Source organism: Mytilus trossulus, chromosome 14 (genome assembly GCF_036588685.1).
Source record: "Mytilus trossulus isolate FHL-02 chromosome 14, PNRI_Mtr1.1.1.hap1, whole genome shotgun sequence".
Taxonomy (NCBI): domain Eukaryota; kingdom Metazoa; phylum Mollusca; class Bivalvia; order Mytilida; family Mytilidae; genus Mytilus; species Mytilus trossulus.
In genome coordinates this window covers 68,267,097-68,284,829 of record NC_086386.1, presented here as the reverse complement: position 1 = coordinate 68,284,829, position 17,733 = coordinate 68,267,097, and the positions used below count along the sequence as shown (strand labels likewise).

General features: G+C 29.1%; 1 protein-coding gene across 15 annotated transcripts in view; it reads right to left on the bottom strand.

Moving 5' to 3' along the window:
- Positions 1 to 17,733, bottom strand: part of LOC134696987 (C-Jun-amino-terminal kinase-interacting protein 4-like) — a 64,293-nt gene that overhangs the window by 38,723 nt on the left and 7,837 nt on the right. For 6 of the 15 annotated variants that reach the window (XM_063558956.1, XM_063558964.1, XM_063558958.1 and 3 more), the window contains exons 6-14: positions 15,250 to 15,355; positions 14,386 to 14,471; positions 13,585 to 13,620; positions 11,965 to 12,006; positions 10,454 to 10,471; positions 7,843 to 7,900; positions 6,263 to 6,319; positions 4,820 to 4,970; positions 4,250 to 4,446 (exon numbers count right to left, since the gene is read on the bottom strand). In XM_063558956.1, the coding sequence (XP_063415026.1) occupies positions 4,250 to 4,446; positions 4,820 to 4,970; positions 6,263 to 6,319; positions 7,843 to 7,900; positions 10,454 to 10,471; positions 11,965 to 12,006; positions 13,585 to 13,620; positions 14,386 to 14,471; positions 15,250 to 15,355 (751 nt within the window). The remainder of the gene's footprint in view (positions 1 to 4,249; positions 4,447 to 4,819; positions 4,971 to 6,262; positions 6,320 to 7,842; positions 7,901 to 10,453; positions 10,472 to 11,964; positions 12,007 to 13,584; positions 13,621 to 14,385; positions 14,472 to 15,249; positions 15,356 to 17,733) is intronic. The other 9 variants (XM_063558963.1, XM_063558967.1, XM_063558969.1 and 6 more) reach the window with 7 other exon arrangements.

The window sequence follows — 17,733 nt, the reverse complement described above, 5'->3', positions numbered from 1 at the left end:
TGAAAGGGTAGCCTGATAAAAGGAGACTATAGTTTGATACATTCTGTGAAAGATACTATAGCAAGTGTTGATTCTGCTATGTATGTGAAGACAACCCTTTTTATAGCCCCTTTCAAGATGAACAAGCCACACACTCATGTTTGTACACATAACTATATTTCATCCTAGATATACATGATTTACTTGCCACTGGACATTAGGCAAACAACCATCAAATGTTATAAAACTCAAATCTCAACTTAGGCCACCAATATTGTAAGGATTGCCTGCCGAAGTGATATCCTTATAGACCAGGGAAAATGATATTTTTACACCATATGCAATTGATTCATGTTAGTGCCTAAATTTCATTTCTTTTTTATTAGTTTCTTCTGTTTCCAATCCAGAGAAATCCTATGGGAAAAAATTGTCACAAAAACATATTTTAAAATAATGAAAAACACACTTAATATCTTTGATCCATATTGATAAAATAAGTTATTCAATTAAAATAATTTTATTAAAACAAACATATAACAAACATTTTTAATCATGCAATAACATGAATTCATTTTTCTTCACAAAATAAAAAAAACATTTAAAATAACAATCAAGTTTAATTTATTTTTACAAATAATTAAATTTATTTTACAAATAATTAAAATACCAATAGGGATCAATATGGATCAAAGAATCAAATTATCATGCAAAAAAATAGAAAGAACAGGAAAACCTGGAATAATAAATGTGAATTAATTTGTCAATAAGGATGAATAAGAAATATGACAGAATGGACTTTGATCTCTTATTGATCCCTAGTGATGTACATATATGGACCAGAACCTGAGTAAACCTGTTATCTTTGATATGTCAAAACTTCTTTAAGGTCTAGTCGAGGTATTCAATATTTACCAGCAAAAAGTACAGCAAATTAAGAAATTATGGAGTGCAAATATTATTGCAATTTTTCAAAAATGGACAAATATTTAAAATTTCAGAAAAATCTGCATACAGATAAATGTATCAGATAATAGCCACTAGGTTAAAAGTAAATGACTTCGACATGACCTTAAGGTTTGAGCAAAATGGTTCAAAAATAGTAAAACAGTCTCAGGTATGTGTAAGCTGGTCCTTACAAATAAAATTATCCTCAGTTCTATAATTAGCACCATTAAATTATTGATTATAGATCTATTTAAATACATTCATATCTTTCTAACATACATGTACTATCATTAATGTAATGAAAGTCTATTGGAATGTGAATGAATTTCTACTCTCAGAAACACTTGTGCAATAAATATACATATATATTTGTAATGCATAATGAATGTTACAAAATTAAACATGTGAATAAAATCATCTTTATTTTTTGGAAAAAGTTGATTCAAATCTCCTTTATGTTTTAGATAATGTGTTTTTATCAGTGTATATAAGTAAATGATAAAACACCTACTAAAGATTCAAGTTAAAAGTTGGACGTTAAATTTTGGATGTCTAGAAACTTGTGTGTCCTATAAAAAAAAAAAATTATAGAAAAGGCAAACTGAAAAATGATTTTTGGTTGTCTAAAACCTTGAATGTGTCCTATCAAACTATTTACCCATAGATGCACTGAAAAATGATTTTTGGACGTCTAGAACATTGTATGTGTCCTATCAATTAAAACTATTAACCGAAAGATGCAGCTGAACAATGATTTTTGGACATCTAGAACATTGAATGTGTCCTATAAAACTATTTACCCAAAGATGCACTGAAAGCTGTTGGACATTTAGAACATTGTATGTGTCCTATCAATTAAAGCTATTAACCGAAAGATGCACTGAAAAATGATTTTTTTGGATGTCTAGAACATTGAATGTGTCCTATAAAACTATTTACCCAAAGATTCAAACTGGACAATAATTTTTGGATGTTTAACACGTTGAATGTGTCTTATAAAACTTGTTTACCAAAGATGCAAACTGGACAAAGATATATGTATTAATATGTGTCTACTACAGAACCCTCACAGAACACAATCTAATCACAACCTTCTACTTAGTACAATTCGTTGCTGGATAAAACATTTTATGGGCTATATGAATCTAAAATTTCTATCTAACTAAAAAAACTGAAAACACTTTTAAGTCATCATAATAAAACATGAGTAGGATTTCAAATAGTAATATCAGTGACTAAAACTATGATCTAGTAACGAGAGTCTTTAAAAAATATGTCGCTGAAAATATTACATTCCCATCCAACAATTGAAAATAATAAAGCTTTAACTCCTAATAAAACAAATGTGGTCGAAATATAAAATTTCAATTCCCATAATAAAAGTATCAAGACTAAAAAAAAAAAAAAAAAGATAACACTCAAAACTAGAATAACTATAAAAAAAAAAACGTAACAAGAATACACTAACAATTATGATGTATTAAACCTCCTTATAGAGATCAGGTTTGAATGGATCACATGTATATTATCAAAAAGGCACCAATAGTCAGAACTGAGGTATTATAATAAAGGTTGACCCCTACATTGTAATTCTTGTCAGTTTTAATAAAGCTCCTCCACTCACATATTTCTTTTATATTTTCTGGTTTTACAATTTTGAAGAATTTTGTTTAAGAATCAATTGAATTTTATTTCTGGAAAAAGTAAAATATGTATTGAAAACTCTCTAACCATAAAGGTGAATTTAGTTTCAAATCCCAATTATTAAGAATAATTCAAATTTCTGATATAGTCCACAAAGGTACATGTATCATTATTCAATAAATGATATATTATACATATATGTTTTTATGTATAAATAATTTCACTGTGTGCAGTGTGAAGTCAACTGTTTGTGAAGTACAAGTTTAGGTCAACCTTACAATCCCATACCCAAAACAGCATATTATAAATTTATAAGTACTACACAATTATTTGATTTTATTACTATTTTCATAAAAATTTGATGTAAAAGAGATTTGATAATCAGATCAGCTTGCTTCATTCCAGCTACACCAGAAAAATGTTTTGGATTTCTATAAAGGCATTAATATCTAAATTTCTGGTGGTAATGGATTATTATTAAGTTCTTAACGGCACCACTGGATTAATCTATAAAAACAATAGTTTTCATTGGGATTAGAATAAATTGTCTCCAAAGACCTCATAGAAATCTATCTGGGGCTCTTATAAAATTTTATTCTTCACATTGAATGTGATGCTGTTTTAAGTATGGTTTCAAACAATTTGTGTTTTGGGCTTTCCCTTCTTGTTAGGATTGCTGGCAGGAATCGGGTCAGGAGCTACAAGCTGACCAAAACTGAAAATGGAAAATAATAATTGATTACATCTGAATATTTTTTTGGTACTTGTTCTATCCTCCACTTCAAATTATCTTAGATAAAAGAGCATGCTGAGTATACTCAATTTTCTACAAACTATTTAAGATGGAAAATATCGTACATAAGAACACTTTTTGCTGACATTTAGGAATCTGATTAAATGGAATCTATTGTACAACTTTTAACTTGATCACAAACTATATCTCATTTCCCCTCACAAGTTGGAAACTTGAATTTAGCTCTCTTTCTTACATCTATATATATATATGAAAATCTTGCTGAATATTAGGTTTAGCAAGACAATATAGAATTGCCATTCCATCCTTATGTTATGATGGAGACGGTTTTGATAAATATATCTATAGAATAAAACCATAGCCTGGTATAGTCTGCAAGTTTTACTATCATTAAACTAAGATTATATTATAAATGCAATCAACTGATATGTTAGAAATATAATATATATATATCACTGCTAATAAATTTGCATGAGACTTAGTAACATACAAATGTTGGCATAAATAAGTCAGTCAAGAACTTTATAACTACTTTACTGATATTATTAGGATTAACCATATTGTAATAAAATAAGAGTTAATATCCTCCATTAGGATGTCTTCACATAGATCTTATAACTTTTTATACTAAAAAGTCTTCTTAAGATTTCTAATAGTTACACAATAAATTGAGTTGGTATTTCAAATATTGATTCATACAGTTCTATAAATCTTGACATTTTTGCATTTTTTTTATTTTGATTTCACACCTCCACTTATTTTTCTCATTTGGTTTATCACAATAAGAACATACTTTATAGTTCTTTTTAAATCATCATCACTTTTAAATGGACATTGTATATTAATTCATCTGAGTATCAAAATATCCCCTTCTTTTGACATGACAACACATATGTTTAGCACATCAACAGACAACACTTTACTTACAAGTTCCAAATGGATGACTTTTTCTGTTTTTGTGTTGTTGCTATTTCTGGGTGTTCTCTAGATGCTCTGATCATCTCTGTCCACCGAACAGCCTCTTGTAATTCCATTAATCTTTCCTTGTATTGGTTTCTCTCCATCAATACTCTGGCCATTTCAACCCTAGTAAACCTCTTTCTTTGAGCCATTGGCACATCATCCTATAATAAGATTATTATATATTAAACCAGATATCTTTTTTCTTAAATAATCATTCAATAAAACAGTCCTTACAAGATACAACTTTACCCAGAGGTGATTTTCTTTGTTTAGCAATTTAAGTTGTAGGAAAAATGAGTACTTAACTCCTTGATTGTGTAAAGAACATCAATACAAACAGTATTTGGGTCAGTTTGTTTTTTTTCTTTTTGGAAGAACAGAAGTTTAAAATACAAGGTAGGAGTATTTGGATCATCTTTGAAGAACTTGTTTATGTTAAGGATCTGATAAAAATTTTAAAATGGGATTTCATTTATTTTTTTAGACTAAATTATATTCATCAATACTCAAGCAATAGATAAACATTAATAATACTTCTTCTTCTCCTTCTTTGGCTGAGTTTGTTTTCTTCTCTAATTCTTCCTTCATTTTTTTTATTTCATCCTCCTGTAATTTCATCCTGTCTTGTAATTTAGTTTTTACTGTGTGTAATGATGATAATTCCTCTCGACATATTTCCAATTCACTGTCAAATACAAAAAAGATCAAATTAATCTTACTGTTTCATAGTTTCATTATTTTAAAGGACTAGTTGGAGCTAATTTCCTAATGCTTGTAGAGTAAAACTTTGGTTGGGTTGTTTGTTTTGTTTGTATAAATGTTAACTCAAGCTTTGTAATTAAGATTGACATCTTCAAACAATATATTTTGGGATAGTTAGAATTGTATGTATCATATTTAAATTTGAATGGACGTTATCCAAAAAAAAATTGTACAATATACAAACAAAGCAAGCAAGCTTACCAAGGTCTTGCTCTACATGCAAGCATTAGGAAATGAGCTTTAACTGTGAACTTAACTCAGCTGTTGTCTGCTCTTTGATTGGATTGTTGTCTCTTTGACATATTCCCCATTCTCAATTTTATCAATATATATATTATTTAGATTTGATCTTATGGTATGTTTTTTTCTAATTGAAGGTCTTTAAGTTGTCAATAATTGCTTATATCCACTTCATTTGCAATTTGTTGGATAGTTGTCCCATTGGCATCCATGCCACATCCCCTTATTTTCATATCAATACTTAAAATAAATCTATCTCATGCAAGTTAACACACATAAGAGTACGCAAGAAAGTCAGCCTGCATGGGAGACAATTAAAGATGTGAAAAAAAGTTACAGACAACAAGTAAAGGCTTTTCTTTTTATTGGTTCTGTCACAACATTTATAGATTTAGAGCTGGATATATTGTAAAGGGATCAATCAATTGTAGAAGACTGTAAATTGCCCTTAAAAGGCTATTAATTAGTATGGTGTTCATTATCACTGAACTAGTATATATTTGTTTAGGGGCCAGCTGAAGGACGCCTCCGGGTGCGGGAATTTCTTGCTACATTGAAGACCTGTTGGTGACCTTCTGCTGTTGTTTTTTCTATGGTCAGGTTGTTGTCTCTTTGATACATTCCCCATTTCCATTCTCAATTTTATTCCATTAAAATGTATGTGGGAGGGTACGTAGGAAGGGAAGTTTAATTATTGAATGTCAGTCACAGGTCTTTTTTCAGTATGTGTCTATTACTATGATAACCCATATATCTATGCAAAAATATCTAATAAATGATTCTTGGTTGTATGGATATTTTGAAAGTACCTTCCTACCCTCCCACATACATTTTAATGGAATAGCCCAAAATGTCTATTGGATCTTTTTGTTACTTGATTGCATAACATGAATCACCATGTGGCCTTCAGGAAAACATGAGTTGTTGATTGCATAACATGAAGCAACATAAGGCATTCAGGAAACATGGACTTACCCTGTTAACTCATCTACTTTGGCAATTAAATCATCCTTCACTATATTTAAAGCATTCCTGGAAAGATACAATGTCATAAATTGGTCAGTTTATGTTAAAAATAATTCCAGTACTAAAGAGACAAGTTGCTCACATTTCAAAGTATTTTAAACTAGAGGCTCTCAAGAGCCTGTGTCGCTCACCTGTTACTGTATTTACTGATGTCGGTCATCTTGGTTGGTAGGTGGGGTCATTAGACACTTTTTTTTAAATAGATACCATAGTAATGATTGTGGCCACGTTTAGTTTAATATGGCCCATAGTTTTAGAAAAGAAGATTTTTGTACAAATTACAAAAATGACGAAAAGTTGTTCAAAATTGACTATAAAGGGCAATTACTCCTTAAGGGGTACTCTTACAATTTTTATCATGTTGACTTATTTGTAGATCCTACTTTTTGAACAAAATTGCTGTTTACAGTTTATCTCTATCTATAATAGTATTCAAGATAATAACCAAAACCTGCAAAATTTCCTTAAAATTACCAATTTTAGGGCAGCAACCCAACAACAAGTTGTCAGATTCATCTGAAAATTTGCGAGGGGATAGATCTTATTCTGATGGACATTTAAATCTTGAAAGATTTGCCCTAAATGTCTTAGTTTTAAAGATATAAATCAAAAACTGCATTTTACCACTATGTTCTAATTTTAGCCATGTCGGCCATTTTGTTTGGTAGGCGGTGTCATCGGACACATTTTTTAAACTATATACCACAATGATAATTATGGCTAAGTTTGGTTTAATTTGGCCATGTAGTTTCAGAGAAGAAGATTTTTGTACAAGTTACAAAAACTGACGAAAATTTGTTAAAAATTGACTATAAAGGGCAATAACTCCTTAAAGGGTTGACTGACAATTTTGGTCTTGTTGACTTATTTGTAGGTTTTACTTTGCTGAACATTATTGCTGTTTACAGTTTATCTCTAGATATAATAGTATTCACGATAATAACCAAAAACTGCAAAATTTCCTTACAATAACCAATTCAGGGGCAGAAACCTAACAACGGGTTGTCCAATTCATCTGAAAATTTCACGGCAGATAGATCTTGACCTGATCAACAATTTTACCTCATGTCAGACTTGCTCTTAATGTTTTGGTTTCAAAGATATAAGCCAAAATCTACATTTTACCCCTGTGTTCTATTTTTAGCCATGGTGGCCATCTTGGTTGGATGGCCAGGTCACCGGACACATTTTTTGAACTAAATACCCCAAGGATGATTGTGGCCAAGTTTGGTTAATTTTGGCCCAGTAGTTTCAGAGGAGAAGATTTTTGTAAAAGTTTACGGACGACAGACGCCAAGTGATGAGAAAAGCTCACTTGACCTTTCAGGTCAGGTGAGCTAATAATATAGATTGTCAAGTATTTCATCAATAAATCAACTAAAAAAATATAGCAATTACAAGAAATGGTGTCTACTTTGTTTTTAACACAAGGATTGGTATACTATTTTAAATCAAATAAATACTTGTTAAAATCAGCTAATTCAGAATGTTTATTTATTCTACATATTATTCTGTAACATAAAACATACTTGGTTTCTAGTAATTCTGTATTTTCTAAAATAATATTCTCCAATTCTTTTCCCATACCTGTAATAAATAAATGACAAATTATACAAATATTGAAATCATATGAAAAACAAGAATATTAGGTGCACAGATCACACTATTACATCATGTGTTTACTGAACCACAAAATCTAGGTCAAAGCCCTAATTTGGCATCTATTAAATATAAGTTCACATCATTATGCAGACCTGGATTAAGTTTCAAGTTAATGTGCCCTCTGATAACTATCTGAGGCCAAATCTTTAACCTGCATTTTAAAACTAAATATCAATGAGATACGGGTATAACAAGTTTATTTTTCAGCAAACATTTCCCTCACTCTAAACATTCAAAGACAAGAAATCTTGGATTTAACAGTCCTTGCTTGAAATTTCCTTAAAAAAAAATCATGTTTTTAAGACAAAATTCCTCTCACATTTAATAACAAAGGTTTGATTAGATTTGAGTTCATTGTCTGATCAACATTTTCTCCTGTCAATAATATGTTTTCTTTGAAATTCTTTTATGCATAACAAACATGAATTTCTGTTAATACATGCAAAATAAACTCAATTACATTCAATACAAGGTACACAAAATTCATTTACAGAAAATTGTAGTAAGGCTCATATTAGTAAATGACATGCACTAAGGCATTACAAACAATACTAGACATAACAACTGTGTTGCATATTCATAGCCTTTTAAGCAATATTTTGGAATGATGTAACTTTTTAAATGTTCATTTCATTTAGAACATAAAACAAAATATAGTTTCTGAGTAAGTTATATTTGTTCCAAGGATAGAAAAAGAAGAATTTGACATTTTAATGTCATTTCCTCTTTTCAAAAATATTATTGGAGAAGGACTTGAAAGAGACTTTTAGTCTAGAAAAATTCACTCAACATAAACAGTCATGTTTCTTCAAAAACCTTAGAAAAGAAAAACCTGTAATAAGAATAAGTTTAGCCTAAGGCAGAAATTGTTGTGAAAAAAGTATTTTTCCTCTCTAATTTATTTCTAAATCTATCAAATTCCTGATTGTCCTGAAAACCATCTTGTTCTTATAAATAATATTTTTAGCTACACATTTCTTGCTGATGGTGATTCAAAACTTTGTTTGATGTATTCAAACTAAAAAAAGTCACCAGTTTGACATATTAGCGTTATTTTTCAACATAAACTTATGTAAATGAATTGAAGGAAAAATGAAGTTGGTTTACAGTCTAATGTGCAATATGCAGCCTACAAAACAAACTCATACAAGCTTAAGCAATGAAGGGATTGATGATGTGCACCATGTATAGAGATACAAGGCTCTTCTCAGAAAAAAACTTATAAGGGGGGTAGGAGATCCAGAATTATCAAGAAAAATAAGGAGTCCATTCCCACATATCGATATATTTATATCTCAAATTCCTCAATTTCCAACAATTTAAAAGGCTATTCCGCAATCGATTTCAATATGAATTCACTAAAAAAAAGGGTCCTTCAGTTCCACTTTATGACTCAAATTGATTAAATTATACTTAAAAATGTTCAAAATAAAAGAACTTATTGAATAATTTTTTGTGAAAAATTGTATCACATACCGATATTCTTCATAACTTTCCTTATGTTAAATAAAGTTAATTCTATAAAAAAATGAACGAGTTATATCACCCCATTCAGATACTCCATTTGATAAATGTATAACATGCATACACAACTGACAAGGTTGATTGATTGTATTAAATAATATCTATTTTTACTGTTATATATATATAATCACAGAATGATGAACAAAATTCACTATAAAGGCCAACATATCTAAGTGCAGTGCCTGTGTGCCCAAATACAACAAAAGGTATCAAAGGGGAAGCATTTATTTACTAGACAATACATCTCAGTATTATGCAATTTTAAAGCCAAACAAATCAAAATGAAAATAAACAGAAACAAAACTAAAAACAGCATGTGCTCCAACTGTAGGACAAAGTGAAGTTGTTCATGAATAAAAAATAAATTATGGTTCCTATATTGCATTTGAAAACTTCAAGAGGCAAAACTTCTAAGTGTTGCAAAAATGGATATTTGTGATAAGGAATCCAAGATTTACCTCATAAAGCAATCAAACATAATACATGTAATAAGGTTATCTCCATTCTAAAGCATGAAAGTAAAGCCACAAGTACTATATCTTTTGATGTTGTACATTGAGATATCACAATATTTCCTGTTACTCAATCAGATTCAATATTATAAAACACTTCATTTGTTTTTTGTTTCCATTGGTTCATGAACATTTTTTGGTAAAATGTGCATCTGGTCCCCCTCCTCCATTTTATACTTAATATAATTTATTCGTGGTCTTCTAATCCAAATTGTGAGCATAAGGTTTCTGGCCAATTTAAGGACAGTCAGTGGAGTTTCTTAGCAAAATTAAATATAATAAATGTTGACCAAATCAGCAAAATTTACATTCAAATAAAAAAAAACATTTATAGGAATCAAATGAATGTATATGATATACAGTGTATAATGGAAAGTAAGATGCCAGTTAGAGCACGAAGCAATAAAAAAGTATAGAAATATATATAACAAGTTTTGCTTACCAAAGAAATTATCACTGACTGATATAAAACAGAAAAGAAACAAATAGTTAGTCAGGGAATCACATTCAGAACAGTATTAGTCACGTATGATTCTTTTCATGCTTCTATTACCATGCAGCATTTTACCCATAAGGCCATACCACTGGAGCTTGTAGTTCTATGGATCTCTTAAGAGACGAAAAGGTGTGCAAGCTAATCAAATTTAATTCAAGTAAAAATCTCATTTTTGCAAAAATTGAAGAATCTTTTTAAATTTTTAATCCTTTTAATTTTAAGACTGTAAAATATCTGCTATAGGACGAGAAACAATTTTCTATTCAAAAGCTCGTTTGCCCAAAAATAGACAGTGAATCCACAGAACAAAACATAAATTTGGTATGGCCTTACAGATTTGCATCCCTAATTGCTTATAAATTTTGTAATATGCAATGGTGTGTTTCAAAATCATAAATGTTAAATAGTCTTCAAAGGCAAAGCTTCATCTAAGTAATGCAAACAATAACATGGAGCAAACATTTATGTGATTTGTAATTGTAAACATGTTGCATGAAAAAATATTGACACAAAAAGACTTCCTTTAAATCAATAGTTTTTCAGAACAAACTTAAACACATTCAATTATCTGAAAAAGTAAATGTTTTGTAATAAGAAGCTTTTTGGTCATTCGTTGAACTGTCTTAGAAAAATCACATGCTGCATTCTTATGATACAATGCTATGATAGCATCCATAGGTTATACATGTATATCTTAAGTCTAAACATTCTTATTGGGCAGTCATTCAAGCATGCTCTTTCATAAATCTTGAAATGCACTTTTCAAGGATACTTTAATCTGCTCAATTTGTTTAAGCACAGATCATGTGTATTCACTGTGCTTACAAAGATCTGATAGGTATAGAATTATAGGTAGTTTCGTTTTTGATACTGACTATATCATGTGGAATATCTAGACGAGCCTGTTAGGGAGAGTTAAGATATTCCACATGATATAGTCAGTATCAAAAACGAAACTACCTATTATTCTGTTTATCGGTAATTATGACGTCACACAATGTATTGCCTAATATTTTCAGTGATACAGCCAGTACGCTGATACTCGAAAATATTAGGCAGTAAGATCAAAAGGAAAATATATAAATTACCCATAAACTCAAATCTTCTTTCTAATCTGATAAAATGCATGTCTGTCTTGTCAGCTAATAGTAATGATATTTTTTCACTCAAACTTTTGGAGGTGTTTATTACCAAATGATTTAGAAAAGGTCTTCAAAACAAAGAATTTTCAGATCAATCTAGGCATGGGATCTGTATATTAATTTATACCAAATCTGATTAAATATTGAATAACATCAATCTTATACAATTCTTCTAAATGTTCCTCCCTTTTCCATGGAATTATCAACCTAATCTTAATTCCAGATTGAAATAACAGTACATATTTTCCCCATGTATATATGTTAGTTGGTTCTGTGTAAATCTTATTATTAGTAAGTAGAAATAAATAATCGTACCAGTAGATCGTCGTTCATTCTGATCATCTTCATTTTCACTATCTGTATATACATACAAACAAACAACAATTAAAAAACATGCAACAACATAATGCACAACATTCAACTATTCTAAATAAAAACAATAAGGCAGAAATACTCCAACCCAAATAAATCATATTTTTGGTATCTTGTCGATAGCCGTCTCATTGGCAATCATACTACATCTGCTTATATTTATATATAGATAATAGTGCAAGAAAATTTAATGAACAGTATCAGATTGGAGCTTTTCTACTTAAAAAAATAGCTTCATAATTTTCTAATAGGCATTCACTTAATATATTTGTAATGGTTGTTTTCATGCCTAATCTTTGATGTCAATGCATGCACAACATGCATAATGTGTTTTTATAGTTTGATCTGAAGAATGAAGTATTTCAGTACATGGAAAAAGTGTACAAACATGTATATTATATAGAAATATAAAAAAAAAATTGTTTTAAATATTTTGTTAGCATTCTAATTTTTTCCCCCCAAGCAACACATTGAAAACTTTGTCCCCAACCTTTAAATTCTATCAGCATTTGAAATGAAAGGACATTTGACCAGACCAAGATTAAATGTTTGATTTTAAAGTTGTATAGAATTGTGACCAAGATAAACATATTTGACATTTAAACTTTATCATGTACATTGTATCAATTATGAAAATGACTTTTGACAAAATTCCTTCTGTGTTTTACTTGTACGTTGAATTGGACATTGAGCCAAGCTAATGAAATTAACTAGATTAATGTGTTTGATATATTCAAACTATATTGTATACCATTGTGACCAAGTTAAATATGTTTGATATTTAAACTAAAGTGTATAGAAAATTTACCAAGATTAGCTAAAATATTTAGTGTTTTGAAAATTACTTCAAACAAAATCCTTCTCTGTTTTACTTGTTCATTTTCATTGAACATTGAGCCCAGTTAACAAAATTAACTTAAACAGGTTTAAATGGTTACTGATTTATGTAAACTACATATCCAAGCTCAGTTTAGAACATAGATTTTACTTGTACAAAATGCAGTTATATATAGTAAGCAAAGATTGAAAATGTTAAACGTCTGAACTAATATATATGATAAAAAAAACTTAGAACTATTATAGGAAAAAAAATCACTTTGTGCTTATAACTTTTGTGGGAAAAACTATGTGATAACATAATAATATAACTATCTTGCCATATTGAATATTCTACATATAATACTCTACAGGAAAAATAAAATCAGATTATCAAATTTTAAGATTAAGGAAAAATAATGCAATCAATTTAAACATGCTTAAAAGTGGGTCCTTATACCAAAGTCCTATTATTTTCCCTAAAAGTGGTCTTAAACAATTTATAAATCATAATGAGTCTTGCATTTCTTTATCTTTATGTTATGTTAACAGATATTTTCATTCTTTGAAGCATTCAAGAGTAAGGTTATTTGTACTGCATATTGCTTTAAGTTAAAGGGTTATATTTTCATTCTTTTAACTTTGAAAGCATTTACTTTAGAGAAAGATTATTACATGCATGACAGAAACTATATACATATATATACACACACAGGTAGATACAACAGACGTTAGTAAAACCCTCACCTGACGAGGCATAATCACCAGGATTAACTTCCCGACCTTTATAATGTAACATTTAGGTATAAAATCATGTTAACATACCAAAATCTCATTATCTACTTCCTAACAAGATTTATACTTTTCCTAACCAATTCTTCTTTTTTTTTTAAATTTCATAAAGCAGTTCACTTGTCTATTTCAAATTTAATTGAGACTTTAAATTTTTCTTGCAGTGTCAAGAAATGACATCATAAACAGTATATTAATTTTCTGACATGTACATAAACGTCACATGTATCAAAGTTTTTTAAAATTTAGCATATATAAAATTTACAGAATGGTCAATTGTGATTGTTCTACATTGTAGTCAGCTTAATCTTTTTTCAAGTTAACCAATAATATATCGAGCTTTTATTTTTTTGTAGGGCCTAAAATCTTAATAACAACTTATGCTGCATAGTTTAATTCTTTATAAATGTTATAAGGCATTATTATCTGAATACTGTGGATTCATTTATTTTCATGGATATTTGATTTCGTGGTTAAGCCAATCTCTGCATAAAAAGTCATAGAAAACTTGTAATTTGTTGAACATCTAAATTTGTTGTTCACCAAACCCATGAAAATTGGTATCCAACAAATAATGATGAATCCACAGTATGTTTTTTTTTTCACATACCAAACAGTAAACAGCCCTCATTTTCTCATAAAACAAACAGAATATCTCATCACCAATGTTAATAACTTAAGCAGTTTTGGCCATAAGAATGTAATACAGGTAAACAGCCCTAACCAGACATGCAATAAATGCACATAGATCTTTACCTGTAATATCTGCTCCGAAATCAACATCACCAATTATGTCTGCATCCTGGCACGTTAATTCATCAAATATAGAATCATTGTTCCTACTAAAAAACATAAACAAAAGAATAAAACATCAGCAATTATGTCTGCATCCTGGCACGTTAATTTAATAAATATAGAATCATTGTTCCTACTAAAAAACATCAACATAAGAATAAGAATAAAGAGTGTGAAACATTATCCTACAATAACTGACACAGACATATAACTACTTCTCTTATAGCATTGTAATGTAACTTAAAATCTTAGTGTGCAACATCCATGGTCAAATCATGACAAATCAGGTACATGTATTACAATATTGCTTGAAAATGACAAAACTAATGAATTAATAGATATGGTTCTTGTCTTGTTATATATATTGCTTGGATATGTTTATACAATAAAAGAGTTGTTGCACATATACTGATGAATAATATTCCTCATAGAATAATAACTGTTAGAATATATATATATATATATATATGTCATGTTTGATCATCCTTGACCTTTTCACAAACTAAGGCAATTGTGGAAGCAGCTGACAATGGAAACAGCACAGCAAAAAGGCAAACATTCACTTATCAGGTAAAACTGCTCTTAGTGATTTTTTCCTAATCTGTTGTTGGATTGTTTTAATTAATTAATAAGTTCCACCTTTTATCTCATTCACAATCATACCACATCTCCATATATACATATATATTTAAGTAAAATAAATTTGATTTCATGTGCACGATTGGTTTTTTTCAAGAATTAGAAATAAAAACTTCCTATACATTCATATGTACAGTTGGTGCATATTTTAGTAAATTGTTACTGTGTATGTAATAGTTTACTTACTGCATATTTTTCAGACTATTATTACTTTTATGACTACTAGATGATTCCTCTAACTCTTGTAACTCTGGAGTGGTTTGAACTATATGAGCCAAAGCATGATCCAAACCTGTAAAATATAACTATTTATTAGTTTCTCACAAAACTTGCTATAACTTCTGAACAATGTAAAGTTTTCAAAAATACAATTCTTAAATGCTAACATTCTAGAATTCTGATGAAAGCAAGGACAACCCTTATTTATAACGACCAGAGTTTTATACCAGTCTCTAAATTATCTGGTCGCTTTATGTGTGTAAAATTTAACTATGAATCATCAGCAACATCTGTTTAAATGATATGGCCATCTCATTTATATATATTCTAGAAGGATAATGTATACACAATTTTTAACTACAATTGAAGTAAATAATGAGTTAAGCATGAAGTCCATGCCTGAGTGATCATCTTCTTGTGAGAAACTGTCAGATCTTCCTGTATTGGTCAACCATTACAATAACAAAATCAGTATTACACATGGCTTAGTACATGTATCTTATTTCATCTGGACTACAGACACATCTTTTAATTTTTTTATAGCATTTTCAACAAACAAATAAACAATTTTGATTCTTCATCATGTTCATAGAAGTTTATATTTTTATGGTGAATAAATTGAAAGTAAACTAGAGCACAATCTCAATGTTTTGATTGTTATAAAAGAGAATAACATATTACTTACCATTAAACACACCATAATGTAAGCATTAGAGTAAAAGAAAAAAGAAAGAGAAAATTCCATTAGAGTAAGTCAGGATTTGTCAGGGATTCAAAGTTTCATGACTCAAGAAGGCAATTTTAAAGACGTCAGGCAACAATTCTTTTATATAACATTCAATATAACATAAAAAAAACTTTTTTTTCTCTTTTTCAATAAAAATAACTATGATTATCTCTTTTTTTTATATAACATATCCCTTTGACTTTGATGTACATCTTTAAGGCATAAGAAAGAATTAATTTTGATATCCTAAGTTATCCCATGTGTTTAGCATTAAAAGTAAAGTACTACAATAACAAGACTTTAAATTTTGTTAAATCTGTTAACAATGCTTAAGTGTGTTCTAAGATATCTAATTTGCTTTTTGTTTGAATTCTTTTGTTTTTAATCTTAAAATTTCTCAGATGTGAAATTATCCAAACAATTGCCATGCTCAACTAACTTTTCTTCCACCTTCTTAAGTTTTCCCTTCTTAATAAAATAATTAATGATTAGCGAATTTAAAAAAAAAGAAGAGAGATACAAGAGTTTGGAATTTGATGGTGAAAGAGCACTGCTGTTTTATTTTAATATAGAAATATATGCAAGTACATAAATCTAGTGTGGCTATATGTTTTTAAGTGAAGACATTACACAGAACTAAGAGTTAAATTATTATGAGAAAAAGATGAAAACATAAATTCAACAAAAACACAGAACAGTGTAAAAGAATATCTAGAAATAAAACAGACATTATTTTCTCATGATAAACGCTCAGTAAGTTGGTACATTAGCAAAATGTACACAATGTTTGTATTTTTTTTTTACCTAACTTACCAAATATCTTATCTTCTTCAAATTCTGGTTCGTCCATACTTTCACAACGTATTCTATGTTTTGGATTAGGGGTAGATGTCACAACATTATTAACATGAGAATCTTTTTCAGGTGTCACAAAGTTTGTGTCAGAGTTATCTAACTTAGTTGTTTCTAAATTATCTAATGTATTACTATCCTGATTAATAGTTAATTGTTCACCAGAATTTTGTGAATGTATATGATCTGATATGTAATTTTCCTGTGAATTTTCATCATTTTTCACGTTTTGTAACAAATTATCACAGTCTATCTGAGTCTGAGTGTCTGATTGTGTTTCCTCCTTCACATCGGTCTCTATGAAAATAACAAGCAGAAAAACATGCAGAAAAATAAAATAACAAAGCAAACATAATATGAACAACAAACTATATAATGAAAGCTTTCCAAAATAATTGTACAAGTAGTCAGATGGCACACTTCAAGTAAAATGTAATTTGGTGGCTGTGTTTGAATATCAAGCCTCAGATATAAGCAATTAAATTTTCTTCCATTTCCAGTGAAAAAGAACTGTGCCTTCTAATTCCAAATCCCATATACATTTATTTTTGGAATAGTGCTAAACATACATATAAAATAACTCAGAACAGATAAATTTATCACAAATAAAACAAATGTATATAGTCAGTAGCTATATCAGTATAAAAAAAAAGTGAATACACAAAAAGAGATTAAAATTGTCTCCAAAAGGCAAAACTATCTTTTAAAAAATATGTATGTCTAACTAAAAAACAATAACTTAAACAAAGTTTTCAACAACAAAAATCCCCATATTTTTCAGACATAAGATTAATAAATATAAGCATAGTGGTATAAATATTCCTCCAGGGTTTTGTTTTAAATTTACTTACTCATTTCTGCAGAAAGTTAAA